The sequence below is a fragment of the Sebastes umbrosus genome, chromosome 4 (assembly GCF_015220745.1).
Source record: "Sebastes umbrosus isolate fSebUmb1 chromosome 4, fSebUmb1.pri, whole genome shotgun sequence".
In the NCBI taxonomy this organism is placed as follows: Eukaryota; Metazoa; Chordata; class Actinopteri; order Perciformes; family Sebastidae; genus Sebastes; species Sebastes umbrosus.
Genome location: NC_051272.1, coordinates 7,848,907 through 7,876,862, shown reverse-complemented (window position 1 = coordinate 7,876,862; position 27,956 = coordinate 7,848,907). Strand labels below are relative to the sequence as shown.

The following is a 27,956-nucleotide window of genomic DNA, read 5'->3' as shown; positions in this document are numbered from 1 at the left end:
TTATTTTTTTTTATTTTTTTTGCATAGTAGAATGAGTAACTAGATATTAATCTCATTTTTAGGCTTCTCACGTTTACCATCCGTGGCGCCTAAGCATACTACTAATATAGTTTAATAACAGAGAAAGCTTCCGTTGCAGGAAGTAAGAAATGGTTTGTTGAGCATTTGGTTTGACCATTCAGGGATATCATTCTAGATATCGAAAATATCCGTATACATGGAAATCCAAACATAACAAAATAAACTGGACTGATGGCCATATTCAGTTTTCTTTATGATTTTTCATGTCATGAACATCGGAACTCTCATCACAACTCTGGGGTCATAAATATAATCAAGTTAAGTAGAGAATGAAGAGATAATAAATAAAAAAATAGAAGAAACAAACATAAAGATTCTGATGAGGAAAAACACAAACAAATACAAAAATAATCATAATGAAGGGGACAATAAAAGGAAAAACCTCAGGAAGAGCAACAGAGGAGGGATTCCTTTTCCTGAAATCTGCGCACGTGCAATTAGTGTACAAACCTAATATTAAGTAAACAGTAAGTGTAACATATAAAATAGATTCAGGCATAGTGTGAAACCATTTGAAATTAACGTCAAGTTAAGTATTGTCAAGTAACTTCCAGGTTCTACCAAGAACTGGTAATATCTAGTCTACAAAAACCTCCCCTGTACCATGAAGACCTGCAAAAAGGACATACAATATACACACGAGAGGAATACGCTGGAGGCAAAGCTCCATAGGGAAAGGAAACACGTGATGCTGAGGCAGAGTGAGACAGTCAATTACAGGATTTGAGAACAGTTACGAGCAAAATTGAGATGTTTATGGAAAATATAACACCCTATAAAAGGGTTAATGATAGTGCATATTTTTCCATGACAAAACCCCATAAAAGGGGTGGCAAAGCAGGTGCTTACATGAAATATATAGTGCTCTCCTAAATCTGAACATAAAAGTTGTTTTTAGTTTTCCCTACTCAAAAGGTACCATATGTCTTCTTTTAAGTCTTTTTTTCTTTCAAAACTTTTTTTTTTTATTGGGTTTTTTATAGACCAAGCAAAATTCATATTAACAAATGTAGAACATAACACATTGTCATTAACATGAAATAAAAAACAGAAAAGGGACAACTGACTGTCAGATGTGTCAATCCCCAGATCGTGCTCCCAGGAGTCTTTGAGGGGTGTGGTCGGTGCCGGATTCAGAGAATACATTTTATTGTATATGATGGATATTATCCGTTTTTGCTTGGCGAAATGGGGGGAACTGTTTTTGGATGAAGTGTCTAATTTGAAAACAACGGAAGAAGTGACTATTTCGCAGGTTAAATTTAACTGACAAAGAAGCGAAAGAGGAAAAGACCACATTGTCGTATAGTTGATTAAGTGTTGTAAGACCATTGTTAGACCAAATATGGAAGGCAGGGTCAGTGCAAGACGGTGAGAAGAGATGGTTGTTTAAAATCGGCGCAAGAATCAAAGCTCTGTGGAGACAAGGGTTTGCAGTTGATCCAGTAAAGCAGCTTATTAACAATACAGTCCAAAAAAGTAATGGCAGAAATGTGGAAGTCCTAGTCCTCCTTGAGACTTGGGGAGCTGAAGAATTGATCTCTTTTGGCAGGCAGGTTTATTATTCCAAATAACCGTATTTAATACGTACCATTTTTCTTCAAGAACCCATTATGGATTTATTATACATTGCTGCCCCACATCTGTTACTTGACAATTAGTGCTCCAATCATAAAGATTTAAGTGTACCTCCGTTCACCATCGTTGATGTCAGCATGCACTTCTTTTCATTAAACAAAGGATACAAACAGTTTTGGAGAAATTGGGGTCAAGTACTCCACTGGGTGCTTTTTATTATCATGGTAACCGCTATTTACAACTTTACTAGTTTAGTCTAATACCTTTGATGATGCCCCTCGAACGGTTTACAAGCCAAATAAAAACACAACAAAGCAGCAAGAGCAATCAGTTTTAAAGAAGTAGATTATGTAGTAAAGTGATATGGGCCAATAAAAACTGTTTTTTTTAATCTCACAGATTAGCCTACAAGCGGCTGTGGCGCCACACCAGCGTCTGGGGAAGGTATTTTATAAATGTCACGTCAGAAAGATGCTGTAGATCTCATTTTAGGATATTCAACATATTGTAGTTGATATTCTATTGGAATATCCACTAAAAATTAAAATGGTGAAGGTTCATTCTTGACTTTTTGAAAGAAAAGAAGATGCTTTATTCATCAATCAACACCAGGCAAATTCACACAAGGCAGTTGAAATGCATCTTTTCGCACACCCCTCCTAGATACCACACCACACATTCATTTTCAGGCGTCATAGCGCAGGGTCAGACACAGTACGGCGCCCCTGGAGCTGTTGGAGGTGTCTGGCAGGAAACAGACACCGGAAATGGCTGAACAACTAAAAGCAGCTTGTCCTTATCGTAAATCTGCATGTTGAAAAGTGTGCTGTAGGAGGCAGATGAGGGATTTGGGGACAGCTGAGCAAGGCAGGTGATTGTATCAGGTGATCTCTGGAAGAGAGAAACTCAATGAGGGCAACTAGAGGGCAGATGATGTATGACAGGCTCTCAAACTTCAAAACACAAAATAGACAAAAGAGAGGAGTCAAGGCAATAGGCATTTCACAAAATGAGACATCCTTGCTTCGGAACCATCTTTTTAAAGCGACGTCAATTAAATATGACGCGTGGCACAGCTGCATTATCTGTCCATCGTTGTTATGTGTCACGCAACGTCTGAAAAGACCAGCGCAAAGGATACACCTGTGCATCCTCGCTCATAGCTCTTCCGGCAAGTCTCCCCTCTCCTTGAGATGCATTTTAGGTTTTGAGACATCCTTCTGGATGGCGCGCTGACATTGATTTACGGGTCACAGGCAGGAGGACGGAGGAGATGAGGAGGCTAAAAGTAGAGAAATGAGAAGAGTGGCAAGAGGCTGAAGGCTGAAGAGAGTGAAATGTGATGATGCAAACATCAAAGTGACAAAGTAATTTACAGCTCAATCAAATCAACACAAAAGATGTATTTCATAGAAAGGAAGAATACATCTAACTTGACAAAGCATTTCATGCAAGAATTCAGCATTTTTGATGTTACGGTGATAATACGTCAGAATCAGATAAAGCTAGAATGAAGTAAAAACAAACCGTGAACATTCAAATAGTGCGTGGCTGGCTTATTTTTTTATTTTATTCATCACAAAATACTTCTGAATTTATGAGAAATAACTGTCTAAATCTGCAGAAAATAGCGGTGTTTATTGCTTTCAAAAGATTTGGTTTTCTTACTCCTATAATATCAGAAGAATTGGAACCAGGACGTGATTAGAACCGAAATCAGGAAGTACAAAAGCTTTTCCAAAACCATTCTAGGAATTTAAATAACAGACATTTCTATCACAGGTGCCTCTCTATTCTCCCTCGAGGTAGGGAGGTCAAATGTGTGGTACTTACGCTTCACAATGAGGAGATAATTGCCGCACAATCTTTGGAATATTCATGACTATTTTAGTTTTAAGTCGCTGTAATTCAAGATAATCCAATTGCACCAACCACAGTGGTGTATTGATTCAGGCACAGGAGCACCAAACTGGTTCATTTGGACACTCTTACAGTAATAATCTATTTTCAGTTTGGGGGGGAGTCAGTCATGCACCTGAATGTAAAACCCTCTGGGGGGTAATTAAAGGATTGCATACTGATGCTGAGTTGGAATTTCAGGACCTGCTGCTGCCATGCCCCGAAGGTAGCGTGGTTTATTTGTGTGCCGTTAATCCTGCCACTTGTCTAGTATTGGCCTCACTGGCAGTACCACTTCCTGTTGACAAGAGAAAATAGGTCATAATCTGGCATATTTATAGACATTTAACTGTAAGGCGTCAATACATCTTTCCTTTTTTTAAACTTTATTTTCATGTGCACTATGTTAGAATGTAGGTGACGCACAAAATGATGTTTACAATTAAATGTCTCACTTGAAATGAATGAATAAATTGTAGCTTGCGGGAAGGCACCAAGCCATGCAAGCCTTGAACTGCTGTTAGTGGCTGCGTCTTGAGTAACAACCTTAATTTACTTATGCAAACAATTGGCTACAGTGCTGTAAGCGTTAAATCTCTGTGTAATGGGTTCAGACATTCAGTGTATGCAAACCATGTGCAAACCGGGTGTACAGCAAGTAACCACAATGCTGAATCTATTAAGCAATATGAAGATGCAGGCATATTCCCAAATCGATCATTAAATCACGATTGAAGATCACAAAGATAATTGGATCAGTTTGCAGACTTAGTTCCTACTGGGCTATCCCTTCCAACCGAGTCTGTGGCTTCTTACCGTATAGCAGGGCTGTGCATCTCTTCTTGGCATTCATCCCGAGTCTGACAAAAAAAACAACGCACTAGGGCTTTAGGTGAAGCTTAAACAGGAACCTATGACGACACAGCAAGTATTGGTCGGCTAGTGAGAACTGAAGAGCTGTCTGGGTTGGCGGGAGAAGGCCCTTTGCACACCAAGTCAATTTGTATTCATCCAAAAATGTTGTTGAACATTAAAATAAAAGAACTTTAGTCTATTTGGTTTACACACCAACTCCAAAACCTTGTCAGTCATAAAAAGGTTTCATCATCTGTTTTGATTCTCTGCATTTTTCGGATCCACCGTGATGCTCAAAAGAAGTAAACTCTGTATTTATGAATGAACTTCAGTGTCAGAGAGATGCAAGTTCATTTTTTTTTTAAAGACTGCCTGAAGCAGCATGTGGTGTAGCTGTGTGCATGTGTGTCACATTGCCGTCGAGGGTTGCCTCAATCCTAATTGGCGCGACTCAGTTTGACATGAGCCTGTATAGTTCCTCTATCAGCTTGTAAAACTCTCCCTGTGATACAGCCAGAGGGCTGCATGATATTTTATTGGGTGAAGTTATTAGAAATTATAACATTTTATAGATGACAAAAATACATGTTGGGGGGCCTCAGGAATGCATCAGCAAACCCCTCTGATGAATGGGGACGCTCACTTTGCATCCAAAGAATCTTGCTTTAACCTGCAGGTGTCTTATCAGGGCTTGGCTGTGATTTATTATTTTTGTGTGTGTGGTACCTCCTTGTGGGGGAAAAGGACGCCAAAGCAGGGAATGACTTAGACCTAATGAACTACAAAAGATGAGACAAGGATCTTTCTGTAAAAAAGACACAACTAGGGTCATAACCGGGACGCGCTAGTAGTGATTATGGTCTCTAATCTGCATTATAACATATTTTAGTTTGAAATTCAAAGACTTCACAGAACAGCCGCGAACAAGCGCTCAATCTCAAACATCACTTCAGTTTGGGGATATGATCAAATGTGCTGAAAACCTCATATGCTACCTTGGAGGTCATATATATTTTTTTTAAGTTACACAATCTTTTAGTGCAGCGTAAGCCATTTTTTTTTATAATAAAATCAACTTGCTTCAATAATTTTAAGGCAATGAGCTGCACCAGAATAAAGAACAAAGACCAGATTCTCAAAAGTTATTTTTACACCCATTATAAGAAAATAGGAATTTCAGGAATCAATAATAACCATAAATGACTAATGATGAATTTTTTTTTTTTTTTATTTGACCTTTATTTAACCAGGTAAAATCAATTGAGAACCATTTCTCATTTACAATAATAGTATTGAATAGTACTGAATAGTTTTGCAGTGTGAAAGATAAACCAAACACAAAAGTTTCAAGTGTATCACTTGAGAGATATATAAACTGTAGTGCAGGTGTAGTTGTGTAGTAGCTGTCGGACCACCGTGCACTGAAGCTTGCTATTAATGCTGACATTTAAAGTGTTGTCTGTTCAAGCATTTAATTGAAGGTATGTGCACACGTTAAGGGCCCATGTCTTACTCAAGACTGGAAACATTGACATTGTCTCTGTTATGTATTTGATTATAGTCTGTGAAAGTTGTGGAAGTAGTATTAGTGCCGCAAGGACATAAAAAATCTTGGTTTTTTGGAACCAGAAGTGACACGAGAGGGCGGAGCTCAGTACAAACGAACGCTGAATAAGACATTTTTAGACGACAAAAATGTTACAAATAACTTTCATGAACTAAAAAACACACTGTGAAAGGGTTAAAGTTGTACGACGAAAACAGACAATACCCAGACTGGACAACGTCGTGGTAGCGACATGTCAATCACAAGGTAGCCACGCCCTAAAGCATCCCCTGCTTTATGGTCCATTTGAGTCTGAATGTTACAAAAAGCTGTATTGAAGAAGATTTGAAACTAGCGATTGAGACCATAAACTCATGTTTACAATGATTACTGAGGTAATAAATCAAGTGAGAAGTAGGCTCATTTTCTCATAGACTTCTCTACAATCAGACTTCTTTTTGCAACCAGAGGAGTCGCCCCCTGCTGGCTGTTAGAAAGAATGACAGTTTAAGGCACTTCCGCATTGGCTTCACTTTTCAAAACCGGATGTTGCCGCCTGGTTGTGTTTCACAAAACAGCATTATTAAAGCTCCACATATCAATATTTTTTTATGTTAACATTACAGTGTTGTGTCAACGTGGCGTCGTACATACCTCGTAGCTGGCAGGCAGTGACCACTGTATGCTATCCGCCCAGCACCCAATTGCAGACGGACAGTGTTAGCAGATAGCAGCTAAAGAAGAGCCAGATATTTTTTTCTCTGGAGTTGGCGAGAGACAAAAACAGAACTAAAAGGAGAGTGAATATTAGTGCATTAGTGCTCTGTATTTGCTAGATTTGTTAGTAAGATACTTTTGCTAACAAATTAGTCACATCAGCTTTACAAGATGATAATATGCCAGGTCTGTGAGTGTTTTTTCTGGGCCCTATAGTGGCCAAAAATCTATTAATGCAGCTATAATGTGGATACAGCGGCCAGATTCTCCAGACATTCCACAGGGGACTCTCATTGTAAGTACAGGAAATCCTGTTTCTTGCAAGTGGGGATTACATTCATTGATAAATATCAGTGGAGGCGTAGTATTTTACAGACAGATTTGCACAATAAGCACATTATGCAATTATGCCTCTCAGACAGCAGCTCTACGTGAGGGAGCCGGTCATGCAGCGAACAACTATGCCTCTGATTGTTAATCGTATTATTTCCCTGTATTCGGTCCAAGGTGCAAATTCTACACCCACACTACAAAAGCCTTCGAAAGCATGGGCATAAAATATGTGATAACCTGCACTAAAACCACACACCCGCCTCATTCTTCTCTGATGAGCCACCTCAGAAGCAGGTGGTGACAGGACTGTGCTTGAAACCCTCGCAAACCAGTTTACTTTCCCCTAAAGGCGCTGGGTGCTCCTCTGCCAAATGCTTGTGTTACGAATCCTATCATTAGAGGTTTGTCCTCAGGCACGGTAAATAGAATTAGCCTCCTTAAAGGGACGATTTGTAACTTTCAGAAATGCTTGTTAACAGCGACACCTGTGGCCGTGAAGTCAATGAAAGTCAGCGTCGGGCTCGCGCTTGTGCTCGCTCTACATAGACATGAACGAGCATCGCTCAAAGCAGTGAGGCGACACACGTCAGCTAAAACCACAAAATCACTCTATATTTCACCTGCTTGGCAGCTGACCAGACGAAGGTCTCTCCATGAACATGATTTAGATCTGATCATCTGAGTGTTGGCTTTTCTTGCCTCACCCTCCGGGGCTCAGCAGCGAGAAACGTTATCGCCTCCCTCCTGCGCCCGCAGTGAGACACCGGCAACCGGAGTCACTCCTCCGCTGCCTGCTCGCCTTCACTGACACAGCGCGCGCGTTCGCGCGTTCTCGCGTTCTCGCTCCACCTCTAGACGTGAACGCGCGCTGACTACACACTGCGGAAGAGTTAGTTTAGCTCTGAGAATATCTAGTGAATGTACAGTGGACGTTTGTGCAGAAATAAATGCTGCAGCTCCTCCAGACCAACAGAGGTGTCCCGGGTCTTGTGAAGTGACGGGGCTCGAAACGTGAACCGTGACACCGGCACCCGGTGTCTCCCTGTGGGCGCAGGAGGAAGACGATAACGTCACTCGCTGCGGAGCTCCGTCACTTCACAAGACACGGAAAACCTCTGTTGGTCTGGAGGAGCTGCAGCAGTACTGGACTTTATTTTTAGCATGTTCTGTGTGTTCTCTTCGACCCAGATGTTATGCAAACATCGGAGAAGTCCAGGTCAGTCCTCTCCCACTCGTGTTAACCTGTTGTTTACCTGCGTCCATCTCAACAAATGCCCACACAGGCAGCCTGCATTTTGGTTTGCTTGGAAACGGTCCGAGACGACCTCTCGCAAGCGGTCTAAGACCAGTGGTTTCTGCACCGGAGTGCGATTAATGCGCTCACAACTGCCCAAATGAACCACACCAGAGTTTGTTTAAAGCGGACTAAATGTCGGTTGCTTGTGAAAGCCCCCCTATTGTCTCACTATTTTTAGTTGTTGGTCACAATGTGCTGAATTTTGGCAGTATGTTGTGAAAATACTTGTGGTTTCATAGATGCTGTGATTCACACTTTGACTCATTAAGTTACTGAGTCACTCATTCACTATGTTACACACACAAAAGAAGGGGAGGGCACAATTTCACAATGACTCTGCTCTATTACAATGGTGACCTGGCAGAGAAGGCAGCAAAGTTACTTTTCGCATCAAGACATGACACAATTGTTATGCAATGTAGCAAGAACGGTTTGTGTTTATGAAAACAAAAAAAAAAAACTCTTACTCTTAACTTTCGTTTACAGCCGGCTACAGAGACGAGGGACTCTAGGTGGAGTCTAGCCTGCAGGTCATTCCAAGACCAGGGCCCGTAATAATAACGACAAGTACAAACCTAGAGCATATTATGTACATGAGCACCCTGCCAAGAATGTTCTCGTACAATAAAATATACCGACGCTGAATCCTGCGCATAGCAAGGACGCAGCTATTTAACAAATCACAAAGCAGAATGTTGTGCTAAAACACTAATGTTTCACATTTTATTTAGTATAAATGATTTTAAATTCTTGAAGAGAAGAATATCAGCTGGTGCTGAGGCTAACTGCCCCCTTTCAGAGAGCCCCCTGCTCTCCAGAGTAAACCAAATCATAACACAATGTAAAGAAATCTACCTGGAACATTAGAAAGAAGAAATTAAAAGCCAACGTAGGTTAGTATGTTATCTGGCCCTTAAAAGAGATTACGAATACTGTCAGAGATAGAAAGCAGAGACCGATCCTAAGAACAGGCTCGGTGACAAACGCAAATTGGCAATCGAAATAGGCAGATGGCGACAAACCAAAAGAAAACCGAATACATGTTTACTGTTTGACAGGTGAGGCTGAGACAGAAATGCACTTCCTCCTACGATGTAAAACATTCAATGAAATAAGGAACATTTAATTTGACAAGTTCAACTCTGTAATCTCAGAGTTCGTAGAGCTTGATGACTTCTTCGAATTAAAAATACTCCTAGGAAAAGGAGACAGGTCATATCTTGCTGCCCAATATGTATCAACAAGCTACAACCTTATAGGGACAGTGAATGATACACACGGTGTTACGCAATCTGTTCAAATGTAATTGGAGAGATGGTTACTGAGTGGATTATTCTGTTCCTTGATACGATCCATAACACTACTGTTAACTGGATATGCAAATACATGCATAGGATATGCTGTATATATCATTAATTATACCAATCTTACTGTTGAGTTAAAGTACGGAATGTATTCTCCCGTTTTCTGCAAGGTAAAATGACGATTTCTGATGGAGTCTGGTGGCTTTGAAGAGAGCGATTAGCGATGTAACGGCTTCAGTTCCCCGTTGGAAAGGGCTGTCTGACGGCGAGGTAAAGCGGCTGTGGACGGGAGCAGCAGAAAAAATGTATTTTAGCCACCTAAAATAAATCAATATCAGTTTAAGTGTACGCTATGTTTAGAATATTTTTCACAGCTTTACCTCGCCGTCAGACAGCCCTTTCCGACGGGGAACTGAAACCGTTACATCGCTCTCTTCAAAGCCACCAGACTCCATTCACAAAAACAGTGGCCGTGGGACTTTTGGATACGAACTAACGTGGCGTTCACAGCAGTGCATTGCTTATCTTCCGTCCCGGTACTCTTCATGCCGACCGTCATCTAAGTTACTGTATGTAACGTTAATACACTGACTATCAGGATATATGTATATACTATATATGTAGCAGCATCATCATACAGAAACCTACGTCAGGTCACGTGGGAAAAGCTTTTTAGAAGTTCTTGGGAAAATAGTATTTTGACACTAAAACATACATACTTTGACCAAAATGTGAATGTTTGGATTTGAATATATAAGAAGCTCCAGAATGATATAAAAACGTAAAAAAAAAATAAATAATGGACCCACCGTTTAAAGGGACTGTTTGTAACTTTTAAGCGTATAAATCTACCGGGTCGGGATCCCATGCGCACTCGCCTCTGCGCGCTCGCGTGTGGCTGGAGTCTCCGCTCCTCTGCCTGCTTGCCATCACTCACACACAGTGCACGTTCTCGCTGTCTCGCTCCACCTCTAGACGAGCATGCGCGCTCACTCCACACTGCAGAAGAGTTAGTTTAGTTCTGAGAATATCTAGTGAATGTACAGTGGACGTTTGTGCAGAAATAAATGCTGCAGCTCCTCCAGACCAACAGAGGTTTCCCGTGTCTTGTGACTCGACCGGGTGCCGGTGGTTCCCTGCAGGCGCAGTCGGGAGACGATAACATTCCTCTTCCTGCTTCACCCCTGGCACCGACCCGCTTTTGCTAAAGCAGGAAAAGTAGTAGTATCAGCATTGATTCATGGAGAGACCTTCGTCTGGTCAGCTAACATTACTGCCAAGCAGTTGAAATATAAAGTGATATTGTGGTTTTAGCTGACGTGTGTCGCCTCACTGTTTTGAGCGACGGTCGTTCATGTCTATTTAGAGCGAGCAAGCGCGAGCCCGACGCTGACTTTCGTTGACTTAACGGCCAAAGGTGTCGCTGTTAACAAACATTTCTGAAAGTTACAAATAGTCCCTTTTAAAAAAATAAATAATGGACCCACCCTTTAATATTCATATTACTGTTATTGTGTTTTTTTTGTATTTTGATGCTTTGGCAACATTGTTCTTGAAACTTTCATACCAATAAAGCTTTCAATATTGAGAACATGAGATTCTTTTAAGTTAAAAAAAAAATAAAAAAAATGAAATAGCCTAAATGTCAAACTTTATGGGTACCTATGGGTTAAATGTAGCAGTATCAGGCAAATAAAGTCCCCATTGATCAACACAGAGGAGTTGTGAACCCGTTTTCTTTTCTGATGTGGATGTGTTTCTACTGGCAGTAGTGTTTTTTGGAGCTGTGGTGTCGTCAGAGGGCGTCTCTTTGCCTCCTCTTTACGCATCATTATAAAGGCTTAACTCCCTCCCTCTGCGCGCTGCGAGCCCTCACTGTCTGGATCTATGTTGTAGATAGATGGGCTAGATGCCACACGCCGTTAGCCTGCAGGTTGCAAAGGTTCAAAGTTTGATTTCACATCATTTTTTGCCGTTCTTCTTCTCCTCCTCCTTCTACTTCTTTTTCTTCTTCTTGGGGCTTTGTATTTCTCCTCTGCTTGGATACTGCTGACTTAAGCATTGGATATGTGCACACAGGATGATGACAACCCCTTTCCTCCCCGTAGAAGTAAAATAAAATAGGCTTTCGCTCACACTGGATTTACTCCTGTCGTTCCATATGAAGAAGCCAAAAGTAAGTGATTGTTTATTTGTTTTTTATTATCTTGAGGAAATAGACGGTTTGACGCAGCTGGACACGTTCCTGCTTAAAACTTAACCAGTCGACTGAACCTTTTTTGCATTTTGTTTTCAATTCATATCAGGCTTTGACTGCACTTTAATGAAGAGACAACGAGTTCTTATTAACTGTGCCACACAGGATCAGACTTACTGTTCCACTTACTTTCCTGCTCTGTGGCTTAATAGACACTCGTGGTTGACAAGGTGTTAAACCTGCTTTCCACCTTAACGTTTTCCAAAGAAGACAGTGCACCACCTGTGCAGAGTTTATACAGTGTGTCAACCTCATTTTCTTCCTTTTCGTTGGAAGAGAGGCGCTCCTATAATGCGTCCTCGATCAATAGGTTCATATTGGAGGCGCCAGTCTGGCACCGTTTGCGTAACTGCCACTTATTTACTCTTAAAATGATTGTTATCGTGGGAGGTAGTAGAAGATATAGACTCACTTTACTGCTTTTTACAACAGACATCCGTTCACAAGGACTTGATTATGTTGATTAATTTAAAAAAAAAAAATCCTCCAAAGTGCAAAGCATAAACCAGTTATCACCAAATAGCCAACGTGTTTTCACTCGTGTCAGAGTTAATGTACTGCAGAAACTTCATGGAAAAACAACTTCAGCTGTCTTGCTTACTCTTTAGTTATCCACCCAGCCTTTACAGACTGGCACAAATCATTAGTGGTTAAATTAAAGCTGGTGTTTAATCAGCTAAAACTGTGAGGGAAGAGTGTCACTTTATGCTTTTTTTGGAATATATTTCTGGTTGCATTGGTGGAGCTGATAATTATCCATTTAGAGATTTTAAACTATAGGCAAGGCAAGTTTATTTATATAGCACATGTCATACACAAAGGCAATTCAAAGTGCGTTACATATATAAAAGCAAGATAAAAAAAAGCACAAAGTGCACAATATAAAAATAAAAACGAATATAAAAGTATAAGTTAAAATAAAAAAATAAAAAGTATAATAAAAACAATCAAAAGACAGTAAAGTGCAGCAATACATTGTCATCCACCTGGTTGAGGCAGCCTACTTTGCATATAGAGAGCAGCTGCAGGGCCAGCTTAGGCTCTGTGACTGCAAGCCCTGACACCATAAGCTGTGGCCTCTGACGTGGCTGACCCAAAAATGTACAAATTGACGACTTCTTTTAACGACACTCTTATATTTTTTTTTAGCAAAGAGAACCAAAGAAATGACAGCAGCTGTAATGGTTTTTATCACTGTGGAATGGTATGCAGACATGAAAAGGTTTGATCCTCTATGATTCACACCAGCAGGTGAATCACCTCAAGGCAACCGGCTACTATCAAACAGAAAGAGCTTTTTTTTTCATTTCTTATGAGTGAAAACATGTTCTTCTTTTCCTCATTTAACAACCTCTTTGCACATTTGGGGAGATCTCCAATGTATCTTTAATGTATGTGTGTGTGTGTAAACTGTGCGCATTAGAAGGTGTGCTAACTAAATTTAGGCAGGTTTAACCTGTTTGACTATCAGGTTTTTGACTGCCTCTCTCTCAGAATGGCAGCTTAAGCTCATTTCAATGACTAAATCAGATAAAAAATAGGAAAAGACGTGAAACATATTCATGATGATTTCACAGGGTGTGCATCCATGTGTGTGTTTGTGTGTGAACGCATCTGGGAATACAAGTCTTTGAAGTTTCCTGGAGGAAGGATGGGCATTTCTGCATCCCTGCCGCTGTTAATCATATTCCGTGCAGAGTTTCCTTAATGCCTTTTTTAATGAAGTTATACAGTAAGTTGTGCCTGGCTGCATAAACCGACACCTTTCATCTTTTATTTACTGTCCTCGCCTCCGCTCCCGGTGCTTGGCACTGTCACGTAATCACATGTAGAAAATATGTAGTGAATTTGTACCACAGATGCCCCGATCTATTTAGTCCTCTCGTGAATTCACAGGGTCTTTTTTTTTATTATAGTGAACTGATGACGGTATTATCTTTGGCGTGTGTAGTTATAACCAGGAATTAAGTGGCGATTGTTCACCAAAATTAAAACAAGCATTCTTAGATAAGCTGTGACACACGAGGTGTATGTATGACTGTGTGTGACTGAGAGAGAGAAAGTGGGAGAGCATGTCTAAACCTTCACAGAACATTTGTCACCAGTAGGGAGCACTAGTTTTCTGATGGCTGCACAGTGTCGGAGCGAGCAAGACACTCAGGTCTTTGGTCCGTAGGAGGTTTAGAGAGACATCACATGTCGGTGCCGAACCTCTCACCCCACCTCTCTGTCTTCCTCGAGATGTGTGAGAAAGTCATAAATTGTTATTTACTGCAGATGTCGGTCATGACATACAGCTCACTGCTTGTTGACAGGCTGGGCTATTTGCTCAGGTTAGTCCATCCAGGAGAAGTGACACACAGCAGGTGAAGAGAAGCTTGAGTGTTTGAGTGGCTGACGTCTAACACAGACTGTAAATCAGGGGTGCACACACTTTTTCAGCATGCGAGCTACTTATAAAATGACCAAGTCAAAATGATCTACCTACTATAAAAATGCAAAACATATATTTATTTATAAATATATTGAGTATTCTTTATATGTACAATATATGTTGGTGTATCTTGCATAACTGCATGAACCCATATTGTACAATATAACTCTGTACATTTTTTGTCATTACCTTACTCTGATGACTTGCACTGAATGGAATCAGCCAGGGAGTAGCTGCTGATAGCCAGCCTCAAGCACACTTCCAAATGATCATCAGTCAAGGTGGAACGGTATTTGGACTTAATAATCTTCATGTGGGAAAAGGCTGACTCGCATAAATAAGTGGAGCCGAATAATGCAGTCAAGGAGGTAGCACATTTCCTCATGTTGAGGTACTTTTCCTCTGTGAGGAAGTTCCAGAACTGTCCATGAGCCCTGGACTGAAGCTGAATGTCAGCTTGTAGTGTCAAAATCTCATCCTCCACTCCAGATGAGTTCAGGTGAAACAGTGTTGCAATTTGTTGGCTGACGTCTATTTAAAAAAAAACATTTTTTTTTTAATGCCATGCGATCTACCCACACTACCTTTGCGATCGACCGGTAGATCGCGATCGACGTATTGGGCACCCCTGCTGTAAATCCACAGACCAACTGCTCACATAATGTATAGGCTCGGTTGGCTTCTGCTTCGTCGTTGTTGTTGTTGTGGCTTCTTACCAGCTTAAATTCGAGGAAATCTTCATTGTTTTAGATTTGGAAGGCTGCGGGTAGGTGCCGACCAGAAGGCAAAGAAACGACAGACCGCTCTGCATCATTAGATTGATTATGTCACATACAGGAGGTGGGCGTCGTGGCGAGGAGGGTGTCGATGTGTCAGAATTACACTCTCCAGTAATCGCAGCTGAATGAATCGGTTGAGGGAAATTGAATTATAAAAAGCACAGAAGTAATATAGACTTAAATGTACTAATCAAGTCCCAGGGTTAATGGTTTGTTTTAATAGTTTAATAACGGCATCACGTCGACAGCAGGAAATGAAAAACAACACATTAAAACAGCTACCATGCTGTGTGGTGTGTACTGTGAGCTCATCAGCAGGGCGAGGATGGTGCAGGCTACCTGCTGCTGAATCATATAATGACTTCCTCTAAAAGTTAAAAGCCCCATTAAAACATTATTTGCTACACTTTGCATTCCACCAAGTGCAGAGCCAGTAAATATTCCTTGCGATGCTATTAGTTACTAACGCTCTCTCATTTTCAACAGATATATCAGCAGCTCGCATCGAGGATTAACGCTCATTCTTCAATGATGCATATCAAACAGACCCTATGACTCATGTTTTAATCACAGATCATGCCTGCCTGCACATCTTTATCATTATCCGCTTTTTGAAATGAGATCCTTCACGGCCACATTATTGTGTGTTACTTGAATCTTAATGCTCCAATTATTACACTTAAGGAGAGACATCCCAAGTGAAGATATCGCTTTGAAACTTCCCCAGTTGATTACTTACATTAAGGCAATCTTTTTTTTGTATTACAAGTTTCCTGAAATGTTATGTTTAAATACACAGATAAGGCATTATCTTATTAAATATGTATTAATTTGCATACATTTCGGGAACAGAAATCTGAACATTGGATAAAGCCAGGGTCCAAATTCTTGTTTCATGACATATTAGAGTCAAAGGTTTTTACAGAGGGGATTTTGGATGTCTCTTTTCATCACTCACAAAGATGAATTTTTGCCATGTTTTTTGGAACATAATGTTCTATAAATCAGGCTATGAATGATGTATGAACAAACCCCTTTGTAAAAACCTTCATAATATAGATAGGAATGAAACTGGAAAGTTTGGTGGATGTAAGTGCTACTGAAGAGGAGATGTCTGGATAAGACTGAGGGAAAACTAGTTTTGAGCAAACGGCCTTTAAAGATTTGTTCTAAAATTCATTACAGTTTGCAAGACAGACAATACAGGTGAATGGGATAAAAAATGTAACTAATAGATGTCACCATGAAACTTCCCCAGTTGATAACTTCCATTAAGTCAATTATTTTTTGTATTACACATTTTCTTAAATTTATGTTTAAATGTGCAAATGAGGAATTATCTAATGCTAACTTGTGGTGAATTTAGGAGAAATCTGCAGACGCAAATACACAAAGTAGTAAAATAAACACCTAAATGTGTATTTTGGGAGTTTTCTTTCCGCTATTCTGAAAGAAGACATGTTATGGAAGCATAATCTAAAAATTGACCAGTGCATGAAAAATCATGTTTTGGCCAAGGGTGGATATCCTGCAATTTAGACTTCCAGTTAAAGCTCTGTGGGTCTGAACAATGCTGGCATTAACCCCGCTCATCAGTTATGTTATTCTCTACCGAAAGGTTGTGTGGGGTTGAAGAGGTTCATTCACATTAGTCTCCAGGGTCACATGATATTGGTAAAACTAAATTCATTTGGTTTGGTTATGTGATTTCTTTTCATGCCTTCTAGGAAGTCTGAGCACTTTTAAGTATTTCATATTAATTTGTAGTATACTGGGATATTGTAGAGGCTGATGATCAGAATCGCCTAAGTTTTACATTTCAGCCAAATACTAAAATCTGACCTCTAACAGCGGAGATTCTCATCAACAAGAATAATAATTTAAAAACAAAATTCAAGGTCTCGTCTTTAATGAAAATAGTCGACAGCGATGTTTTAGATGCAAAGCTGCACCGTGCTGGAAAAAACGAATTAAGAGCCTCCCCGTCCTTTGCACACAAAGCTGATGTTTGATCTCAGAAGCAGGACTCTGGCCTTATTTGCACCGTCCAGGTCAGAACAGGAGAAACTCAATATTTTTAGGAAATAAAAAAAGAAATGATTACGCTTAATAATATAGACTTCTCAAAATTGATTTTCCCATATCACTTAGATACTGAAGAAAGGCCATTTGTCACATGCAAAAAAAAAACACTTCGGTGGGTGGTCTTTGGTGATGCAATGTTGTAACCAAATTTGTTTAAAAAGTCATAGGAAATACAGTCAATCATGTTTTCCCTAGGTGTTTTGTGGAAAGTGCCATTGTTTTTACTCTAAAGCTTTGTGCGGTCACAGCCTTAAATCTCGGCTTTTTCACAACTGAAAGGCATGCAGAATCCATAAAAGCAACAAAGCGAGCATGGTTTGGGTTACAAGATTTACTTCTGTCATGGAGCCCAGGCCTCGTGTCCTGAACATTTGATGTCTTAGTTCTGCAGCAGCAAGATGTTCAGTGTGCTGTCGCAGATCCAGAGAAAGGCAGTCATTGGACTACGTGCCAAGTCTGACCTTAACCCTCCTTAACGGGGGCTTGTCTCTGGTTGAATATATTTATCAGGAAATCTGCAATCTGCAGATTCGTCTACTTGGAAATCTCAGACCAACAAGAACTCATTCCTCATCATCAATGTGTCAGATAAGGTGAAGTGTGTGATGGAATGCCAGGAATTTCGGAATACACCCATATGGCGGGAGACAGAAAAACACTCGAGAAACTCTGAGAATTTAAAAACAATTTTTAGATAGTCTAGACCTTCTCTGTATGAAAAGTGTCTCGTGATAACTTCTGTCATGATTTGACACGTTATAAATTGAATTCAACCCATCAACCGCTACATGCTGACGTCTGTCAGTTAGAAATTCCTGCAGGCCTTTTCATCTTGACGAGCCAGCTTGAAATGACTGGTTGGATCGGTTCAAAGATATGTTAGACCTCAGATCAGGCTTGATTTTGTACAAGAGGCGCAGTGAGTAGGTGTCATGTGAATGCAAACATTTGTGGGAAATCACTGTCACATGGATGCAGTACACAACCGTAGCCAGGCTCATGGGTCTGTTCTGTGGGTTGTGAAGAAAGTGTGAAGCTGAAGCCTCAGTGATACTTTTTACAGAGGCAATTACCAGCAACTCACATGGTAATATCTCATTTTTCTCTCCTCTGAACTCCAAGACTGTGTCTCAAAGCACTACTTATTTGCTACTTAGTACGCTATATTACATTTTGTAACACATATTTGAGTCTAAAATCATAATTTATGCTCTACTTGGGGCGTCGCAGGATTTATGACTGTCTTAAATCTCTTTATTAATTAATTTCTCACTGTGGAGTACCCTTTGAATTGTTTAATGCTGTATGTAATAATAATAATTAGACATTTTATTTGTAAAATGTTTTTCTAAATCTTAAACCACAGACAAGATACAAAAACATTCGGCATGAAAGGACATAACATTGCAGGTACAGACAGTGATACAGACAAAAACATTAATCATAAGAGCAGGTGTTGTTAAGAACATGTTTAACAGCTTTGTATATCAGCGTAAGGATTATGTTCTCAATGCGGGAGTGAACAGCAAGCTAGTGTAAATTAAGTCAGATCGGAGGGTATATATTGATATGGGGAGGTGTGTCTGAGAATACGGAGAATTTTAGGCTGCATCGGACACATATCCAATTCTGGTATTGGAACAGCTCTAATAGAAATGTGACACAAATGAGAGCTGACAGTTAAACATGGCGCCAAGGTTTTGGGCAAGAGAGGATGGAGATATTGGAGTTTTGTCAAAGGTTATCTTGAGGTTATTTTCTTTATTTATCATTTAGACAGTGCCAATCAGAATAATCTCTGCTTTTGAACTGTTGAGTTTTAGGAAATTGTGCTGCAAGTTTTGATGTCATTCAAAAAGACAGAAAGGAGTCAATCAACTCAGACTTGGTTGATACATAAATTTGAGTGTCGTCAGCATAACGGTGCAATCCTAGCCCGTATCTCCTTATTATGTGTCAGAGAAGCAACATGTAAATACAGAATAAAAGTGGGCCCAGAACAGAACCTTGTGGGACTCCTCGTTTTACTGGCGCTGATTAGGATCGACTGGCCCCCCCAATGATGACAGATTGTGAACGGTCTGTCAGGCATGCCATGAACCACACCAACGCAGATCCTGATACGCCCAGAACCGCGGTCGTGTATAATGGAATGACAGACTGTTTCGAAGGCTGAACTTAAATCCAGGAGGATCAAAATACTGATGACTCCAGAGTCAGCTGACGCCAAGATGTTTTATGTTTTATGTATATGTCTTTTTCAGTACTGGGACTTGAAGCCTGACTGAAAAGGCTGTAGCGAGTGATGAACGTAGAGGTATTTATTGAGCTGCTTATAAATTGTCCATTCAAAGATTTTGGCCAGGAAGGACAGATTGGAGATAAGTCTGAACTGTGGTTGGAGAGATCGTCCAAATCACTACCAGTTTTCTCAGGATTGGAGTAATGGCAGCAGTTTCTGTTTTGAAAGGGACAATACCAGTTGACAGGGAGTTGTTGGTGGTTATGTGTGGACAAACTGCAGGTCATTAAGTGGGAACAGGTGGTGGCCCTCACAGGTAGGCTTTAAGAGCGTTTTGATTGTGGGGAATAGGAATTTGAGGTTACCAGAGCTGTCATTTATTATTTTTGAATAGTATGATAACTTAGCCGCATCCAAGGCATTATTGCAGTCGATCTATTGTTGCTGGTATATTTGTAGATTGGAGAGTGAGTCCGGACTTTTTGTATTGTCTGTCCGGCTGACGCCCTTTTGGTTTTGAGGGTACGCAGTTCAATCGTAAATGTAGTAAATACTGAACAAGCGAGAGATGTCTGTGTCCGGTGTTCTCAGATTGCACTGCTAATTTAAAGACGTGAACAATCTTGAATGTATTTTTTAACATTTGCTGGTTCCAGCTCCTCAAATGTGATTTTCTGGTTCTCTCTGTTTTGGATCATTGTAAATTTAATAGCCTTAGGTTTTAGCGTGTTGGTCTGACGGTCACTGTTGGCTCTGGAAAATTGTAATGGGCATTTTCCACTGTTCTTTGAAATTTTTATAGACTAAACCATAAATCATTTAGTTGTACGAATAATAAAAGGATTATTGTTTGTTGCTTTCCCAGCCGACACAGTGTCTCCGTAATTCACTAGCTGTTGATCCCTGTTCGGCTCAGCTGCACTGGAGTACAGGTGGCATAAATACAGCAGCTACTTCGGAAAACGAGGCGTTCCTGGAATTTTTCTTTCACTTGATCTTTATAAAAACATCAAGCCACATAGGAATTTCAAGCTACACAGCCAAGCAAAGAGTTGATTTGGTTTCACCTCTGTGCAGTAGCCTGCTGTGTTCAGAGTAAGAGTGAAAACACATATTGAAGACAAGTTCATGACATCTGAAGCAAATTATGATTGCTTGATTGCTCCACCCTTTCTTGGAAGAAACATAAAATTTAATTAGCACATTGGTCATGTTGTGTTTGGGCTATATTTGTGTGTTCTGGCTCATTTAAATGCCTCAGGTCTGTATGAATGGAGTTTTGCATTAAACTCACATAATTTAAGGAAGCTTGCGCATATCTTTACAAGCGTGAAGTCATCCCAGTGTACAGCTGACTCAGAGCAGCCACTGCTGGAGGGCATTTAGATGGGTTTGATTTGTTCAATGTTTAAATCTTCATCTGTTCGCTAAGACATTGCAGTTTCCACATGATCAGTTCTTTCCTCAAGCTATGAGAGGCCACGAAGGACAATTGATACAGAAGTTAGAAACTGTGCTGTTCACATGAGTGCACGTGGCTTTTGTCATAACCACGTAGCTCAGAGCTTGACATCCTGTGCAGTCAACTAAACCTGTTCCTGTTAAATGCTATTTCTTTTGACAGTTTTAGCATGACTGGTCTTGTGAATTGTTATCTCCTTAACAGTGGCAGGCATGATTGGAGAGGTCGTGATTTAAATGTCGCAACAAAGTAAACACGAGTTTAAAGTTGCGGAAGACTTCAAAGCCAGTTCTCATTTTCAACCCTCTACATTGATTCGGACAGTATTTTATCTGTACCAGAACATAGCTTGCAATTGCAATCTTACAGTCTGAAGGAAGACAAGTTTGTTATCTTATCAGCGGGTGGCTCAATCTTTTCCTTCTTCCTTTACCCCCTATCTCAGTCATGGTACTGTAGCATTCATTACCAAATAAATCCCCAAATTCTATGTTTCCTGTCCTCTAACCGTGTCAAGCACATGTTGATGATCAGCAGCGCCGTAGTTGTGCCTTGTGTGATCAAAGCAGACAGTATAATAGACTTTTGTATTTATTAACTGGTCTCCAATGGGATTGATAACATCAGCCGTGACCGACCACAGTCATGCATATCCGGGGATGACTCACAAGATCAAAACTTCCCTGGTAATTGTTTTTTACAGTTCAGTAGCTATTTAATTATTCAGGAGTAAAACAGGTACATAACACATTTAGCTGAGCTGTGGGGGAGAAGGTGTTGAGGTAAAAAAAAAAAAAGTTGGCAAAACATCCGCAATGGAATCTGATAACAAGGAACAGTTGCACAACTCAACTTTCTTCCTTGTTGCCCAGGCTAAATTCCCCTCATGCAGTTAGTGTATATTAACCCGAACCCATCCTCGCAGTTATTTATTGACATAGGAAGCGATGTGGCTATATTAAGGGATTATAAGGGGCTCATAAAATATCGCTTTTCCTTTCCAAGGAAAATAACAGAGAGAACACAGTCATCAAATGCATTTTATCTTCACCCTCCCCTTTTCAGATGTGCTCTCAGTAGCGAAATCACATTTCCTGCTTGACACCAACATGAAGACTAGTATTTGGGCAAATTATGGCTGGGTTTTCTCATGACTTTCATACTAATGAAAGACGGCAAAACATTTCACAGTGAAAAAGAGATTGTCCATCCAGCACGTTGACAGAAAGATTCTTCAATCACACAATGGGACTTTTAGAGACGTAATCTGATTAAAGCCACTTTATCTCAAACAACAAATGTCAGGAGAAATTCCTCTGAGGAAATGTGGAATAACAAGATTTCACAGACTAGGACAAGGACACTTAACTGGTTCAAAGTTTGAAATAGGAATCTTGTGTATGTCCCTGAAAATAGCATCTCTAAACTGTGTCTCCTCTCTGTTCCCATTGTTCCCTTAGTCACCTTTTTATTTGTGTTTTCACCATTAAAATCTCTAATCCTCTCCAGCTCACTGACACTTTGATGTCATTTGGTTAAAGGGCCGCAACATTTGGTACACGCTAATCTAATGTTCTCTCTAATTTCCTCCAAAGCCATGGCGAGGTCTGGTCCAGACATTTGAAACATTTGTTGAAATGAGACATTTCTCAGTTATTCAGAGCGCCTCACTTTAAATTTAGCCACAGCTTGTTTGCGTTGCTTGTTATTGTGAGCACCAGTGCCATAATGAGGTGTCTTTACCTCTGTCTGTCCAGCTGTTGGCAACAAATCTCTCCAGATCTGCATGTCTTCACTCAGAGTTCAAAGACACCAGTGGAGACCATCTTTCAGTGTGACGTTTATGTTTTTCACGAGTTGCCCATGAACATGCCCGTCAATCGCTTCTGAAATGAATATCTTTACTTTAAATTTGTCATTCAGTAAGGCATTCATTAATGTCTCACGCTCTGTTTTTTCATTATATTTGTTAACTTTTTGCTCATCTGTTCTTCGAGCATCTCGCCCTTTGCAAGTCGGGATGCACCGATCCAATCTGCCGTATCAAGTTCGGCCAGATACTCACCTTACTATGTGATCAGGTATTAGCCAGATCCATGGTATTGTATTCATGCTGTCATGGCAGTCCATCGACACAATCTTTAGCAAACCTTAGTGCAAAAATATGAATCCCAATGAGTTCCATGCAGTGAGGTAGCTCTTATTCAATGTTATTCATTTGGGAAAAAGAAAGCAATGGTGTTGCATCAGTACTCACTACCCAGAGTTTAGGTATCGCTATTAGGAGTGAGAAAAAAACAGTTTATTGCATCCATTTTTGCTAGCGACTGCCAAGTTAAACTGTAAGAAATATTTCCAAAAACCCTGAGAATCAGCTGAATAGTGTTTTTTGTCTCAAGCCACGCATCTCATTTCATGTTGACAGTCTGTATGAGAAGCTTTCACTGGTGAATTTGAAACTTAAGACGGCCAATCTGAAAGGTTATGTTATGCTTTTCTACTAATCATCCATCATCCAGAGATAATACTACAGTGTGCAACAGTCATTACAACCAAGAACCACCCCACGCTTGACAGACAAGTGCCTGTTAAGCTTCCGCACAACCACTTAGATTCTATAAAATTGAATTGAACTATAGAATTGCCCGGCTCCTCTCTATTACCTCGAAGTGTATTGTGTTATTGGTACTTCTAAGTACACCTCAGCAGACAGCAGCAGCAGCAGACTGAATGTTCTCAGATGCTTGATTTGATTTACATGTGAAGTAAGTGAGCTGCAGTCGCTTGGAATATCTAGCGTACTTCCATTTATTGTGTCGGGGCTTGGTTATTTTAGCCTCTTTGTTGTGCCTTTTTATGGCCTGAAAATACATTTAACAAGACATTCTCATACATAATCAAGGTAACGGATTTGGTGATAACTGCAATCTTGTTTGACTCATTGCAAGCTCAATCCGACATTTTGATGAGAAATACGTATGCAGCTGTCTTTGTAGTCTTATCTTTATGGAATTTACGAGGTAAAAGCAGCCTCCTGAGCACCGAGGCCTCTTTCCTGTGCAGTTTATTGATTAAGATGTGAACTTGTGAATGTGTCTAACGTGCTTCCTGATGTCCTGTGACCTGATGATTCTCTACAGTGTGGTCTGGGAGAGAAACACGTCAGTAAACAGCATGAAGCAATAGAAGATGTTGGCACCGTGTACAAAGTGCTGAATGATATAAATATTTTACGTCATAAGAATTAAATATTAATAATCAGGGGGATTTGATTGTGGCTGGTGATTGAGTGGGCATGTTAAACACCGATGGTTTATATTTCAATACAAAGTAATGTTTTTATATTTGTCCACACAAAAACAATTTAATAAAAGACCTGGTCAAAAGGGCGAAAACAAGCTGTCTGAATGAAGCATTAATTTGAAACCACTGGTTAACCTTAGCACGGATCATTTCTAGAACATCTGGACAACAACAGCAGCCTGGTGTGTTTTTTTTTTCTTTGCACAGCCTTTATCATCTGCCATGTTTTAATCCTCACATGGGAACTAATATCGCATGGCAAAATTCAAAACAATTATCCAGGCAAAAGATTAGGATGAAATATCCCATCTCTCTGACAAAACAGGCTGCATGTTGCTATGGACTAATGTCATCCAAGGCCCTGTGTTCCGATTTTATGAGATTATGTGGTTAAGAGGGCCACGAGGCTGGCAGTCTGGAGAGCCTGTTCAGCTAATGATGCCTCGGGTTCAAAGTGTGGTGGAAAATGAGACGGGATAATCATCCTCAGCATCAATATGATGAGGGCGAGCAGGCCTCGAGAGCCGTAATGCACCTGACGAACAAGGGGGCTTTAGTTTGGAGGGTTGCACCTGACTGTTCAACACTTTGGGTTTGGTATCAGGTGGTTCTGCTGTTGCAGAGTAAAAATGGTTGATTTGCTTTAATAAGGACACAGCGACAGCATCGTTTTTAGTGCTCCAGATAGACACGGCGACCGTTTTCAGCAAGGGAAATAATTTCTTTCCGTGTCAGTGCAGCTGTGGCTTCAGTCTCGTAAGGTCACTCAGAGAGTGTCAGGGAAACATTCAAATGAGTGAGTTGAAGTCATCTCGCTTTTCTCACTGAAGCCTTGTTGTTTATTGATGATTTTGGCCCAAGCTGTGTGTTGGGAGACCATGAGCATTTCTTTTGGAACTTGTAGAAACCAGATGTGTTTGTTTTTGCACGGGTATTGTTTAACTGAGATGTTTTCTCGTCTGTTTCCTTGTTGAGATAAGGCGGCTCACGATAAGATAAGAATTATTGCTCCACTTTGCTTCTTGGTTGGGATCTTGGGCTCTTGGGTTTAGTACTGCATCACACAACATTATAATAATGTTGTAAGCAGCGTGTGAATATGGGTTGACCTCAATAATAACCGTCTACATTTTTTAAGTGTGACAAATAACATTGATAATTTTACAAGAATGTGTCTACATTCATATACTGCAACAACTACAATAGATAAAATAGAATAAATTACTTACTTGTGCAATCTACATTATAAAGATTTAGAGTAGGAGACTACATTTCAAATAGATTTCTTTAAGCACTGTAACTTATTTTAGTAAAACCGAACTGAAGTGGCTGCACCCCTAAATAGTTATCTTAGTCCAGTCTTCTCTAAGTAATGTGCAGCCAGTAACCTATACAATAATACATATACTGTACGTTGTAGAACCATGACCACAGAGTGCTGTTTTTTAATCCCATGCATGGTAGCAATGAATATTTCCATATAAATATTGCTTTCTCCATAGCATGTTAGCTGAGTCACGACTCTGCCTATAGTTTGCGAAGCCACCCATTACAAGCATAGTTGCACTTTATTTAACTTATTGAGATATTTTGCGAAACCCACTTCTGAATGGATTTATGATATGAAAATGTAATAGTTTACAGCTACACAGTTGCATTTTCATGTATATGATAGCAATTGCATGCTTATTATTGCACCCCTTATATGTTGAATTTCCATACTGTTTGTATAAAAGTGGTTGGAGCCCACGATGTTGGTTTGATAATCTAGTGCCTGCAGCTCTTCACAACGATAATACTAACAACTCACTGTGCTTCTATTTTTTACCCCCTCTAAATATTTAAATATGATCCGATGACAAAACAAATAAACTAAAATAAATTTCCATATCTTGATTTAGACCATTTTTCTATTGCACACTGAGTTAGCACAGGCGTTAGCCTCCATGAATACGCTTGCACTTAGCCTAGTTCTAGCTGCTTCACAGTAAAAGCTTCCAGTGGCTGGCTAGTGTAAAGGCGTGTTCGGACTGAATTTGCAACCCGTTATCACACCCAACTCGTCAAATACCACGGCTTGGTGCTCTTCGACATCTGATACCACGCACAGAGGCACCCTTTAGCGTCTGTATGAGACGTAAACCCATCTGCGTCATTATTAGACGGTCAGAGCAACTGAAGTAGTAGGCTACAAAGAGCGAGAAAATCTGCATGGGGCGGGCAGGAGGGTAGGTCAGATGGGACAAACAAAAACAGGACTTTCACCCAGGAGACCGCCGTTTGTGTCTTGTGTGAAACCAAGTCAACGTTGACTTATTTTACTATTGTTATGTAACTTCCGTACTTAACTAATGCAAGTTATGTAAGAAGCGCACTTATTTTACATAAGAAACATACTTGTTTTAACCCAAACCAAAATATATCCCTAAACCTAACAAAGTAATTTTGTTTTGCAAGTATTAAAAATTAAGTAAACCTCCGCTGGAAGTTTATTTTGAAAAGAGACTATGCATGGGAGGCTGTAGCTCAGTCGGTAGAATGGTCGTCCTTTAACCGCAAGGTTGGCGGTTTGACCCCCGGTTCCTACTGTCTGCATGTCGAAGTGTCCTTGAGCCTCGCTCCCCGGGCTGTTTTACAGCAGCCCACTGTTTAAATGCAAAGGTCAAATTTCATATATGTATCTACTGTATATGTGTATAACGAATATAATAAACTGACACGCTGCCTCTGACACGTCCAAAACTGATACTAAAGGGTTACCTAGAATTTCATAGCTTAAAGCTTAGACTGCGATATTTTGATGAGTTGGGAGTGATAAGATGATTTTTAGATGAATTTTAAGTATATTTTTGCCCCTTGTTATTCACGAAAAGTTGTCTGTTTTTTAGTCCCTGTTTTTTGGCAACAAACAGCCAGTGCAACAGTAGTACAGATGTTAGCTGTGGCTAGCTAGCTCACTGACAGTATGTGCATGGAGTGTGTGTGCATGTGTGTGACAGCTTTGACTTACACAGATCTCAAGACTTAACAGCAAGTGCACCTTTGTCAGCTTTTCCTTCAGTCTTCTCTCATTTTCCCACCTTCTCTTAGAACATGGTGTTTTTACACAGGCGACAACCTCCGGTTCCGAAAAGTGAAGCCAATGCGGAAGTGCTTTAAATTTGCATTATGTCTAATGGCCAGCAGGGGGCGACTCCTCTGGTTGCAAAAAGAAGTCTGATTGTATAGAAGTCTATGAGAAAATGACTCTATTTCTCACTTGATTTATTACCTCAGTAAACATTGTAAACATGAGTTTATGGTCTCAATCGCTAGTTTCAAGTCTTCTTCAATACAGCATGATGTTCATTTAGTAAATTATGGTCTCATTTAGAGTCAAATAGACCATAAAGCAGGGGATGCTTTAGGGCGGGGCTACCTTGTGATTGACAGGTCACTACCACGGCGTTGTCCTCACAACTTTAACCCTTTCACAGTATGTCTTCAGTTCATGAATGTTAATTGTAACATTTTGGTCGCCCAAAATTGGCTTGTTCAGCGTTCGGTTGTACTTAGCTCCACACTCCCGTGTCACTTCTGGTTGCAAAAAACCAAGATGGCGACTGCAAAAATACCGAACTTGAAGCTTCAAAACCGTAGTCCACAAAACAATGGGTGACGTCACGTTGACTAAGTCCACTTCTTATATACAATCTATTGTTTTACATAATAGAAGAAAGATTGACATAATAGAAGAAAGTTTTACAAAGTCCAACAGGAGCCATCTAGACAGATCAATCTGTGA

At 40.2% G+C, this 27,956-nt stretch overlaps 1 protein-coding gene across 2 annotated transcripts in view; it reads left to right on the top strand.

Annotated features, from left to right (window-relative positions):
• Positions 1–11,481: 11,481 nt before the first annotated feature.
• Positions 11,482–27,956, top strand: part of kitlga (kit ligand a) — a 32,920-nt gene continuing 16,445 nt past the window's right edge. Inside the window, exons 1-2 of one of the 2 annotated variants that reach the window (XM_037768780.1) lie at positions 11,482–11,552; positions 11,690–11,786. In XM_037768780.1, the coding sequence (XP_037624708.1) occupies positions 11,772–11,786 (15 nt within the window). In that variant the 5' untranslated portion in view covers positions 11,482–11,552; positions 11,690–11,771. Of the gene's footprint in view, positions 11,787–27,956 lie in introns of both variants that reach the window. The other variant, XM_037768779.1, reaches the window with a different exon arrangement.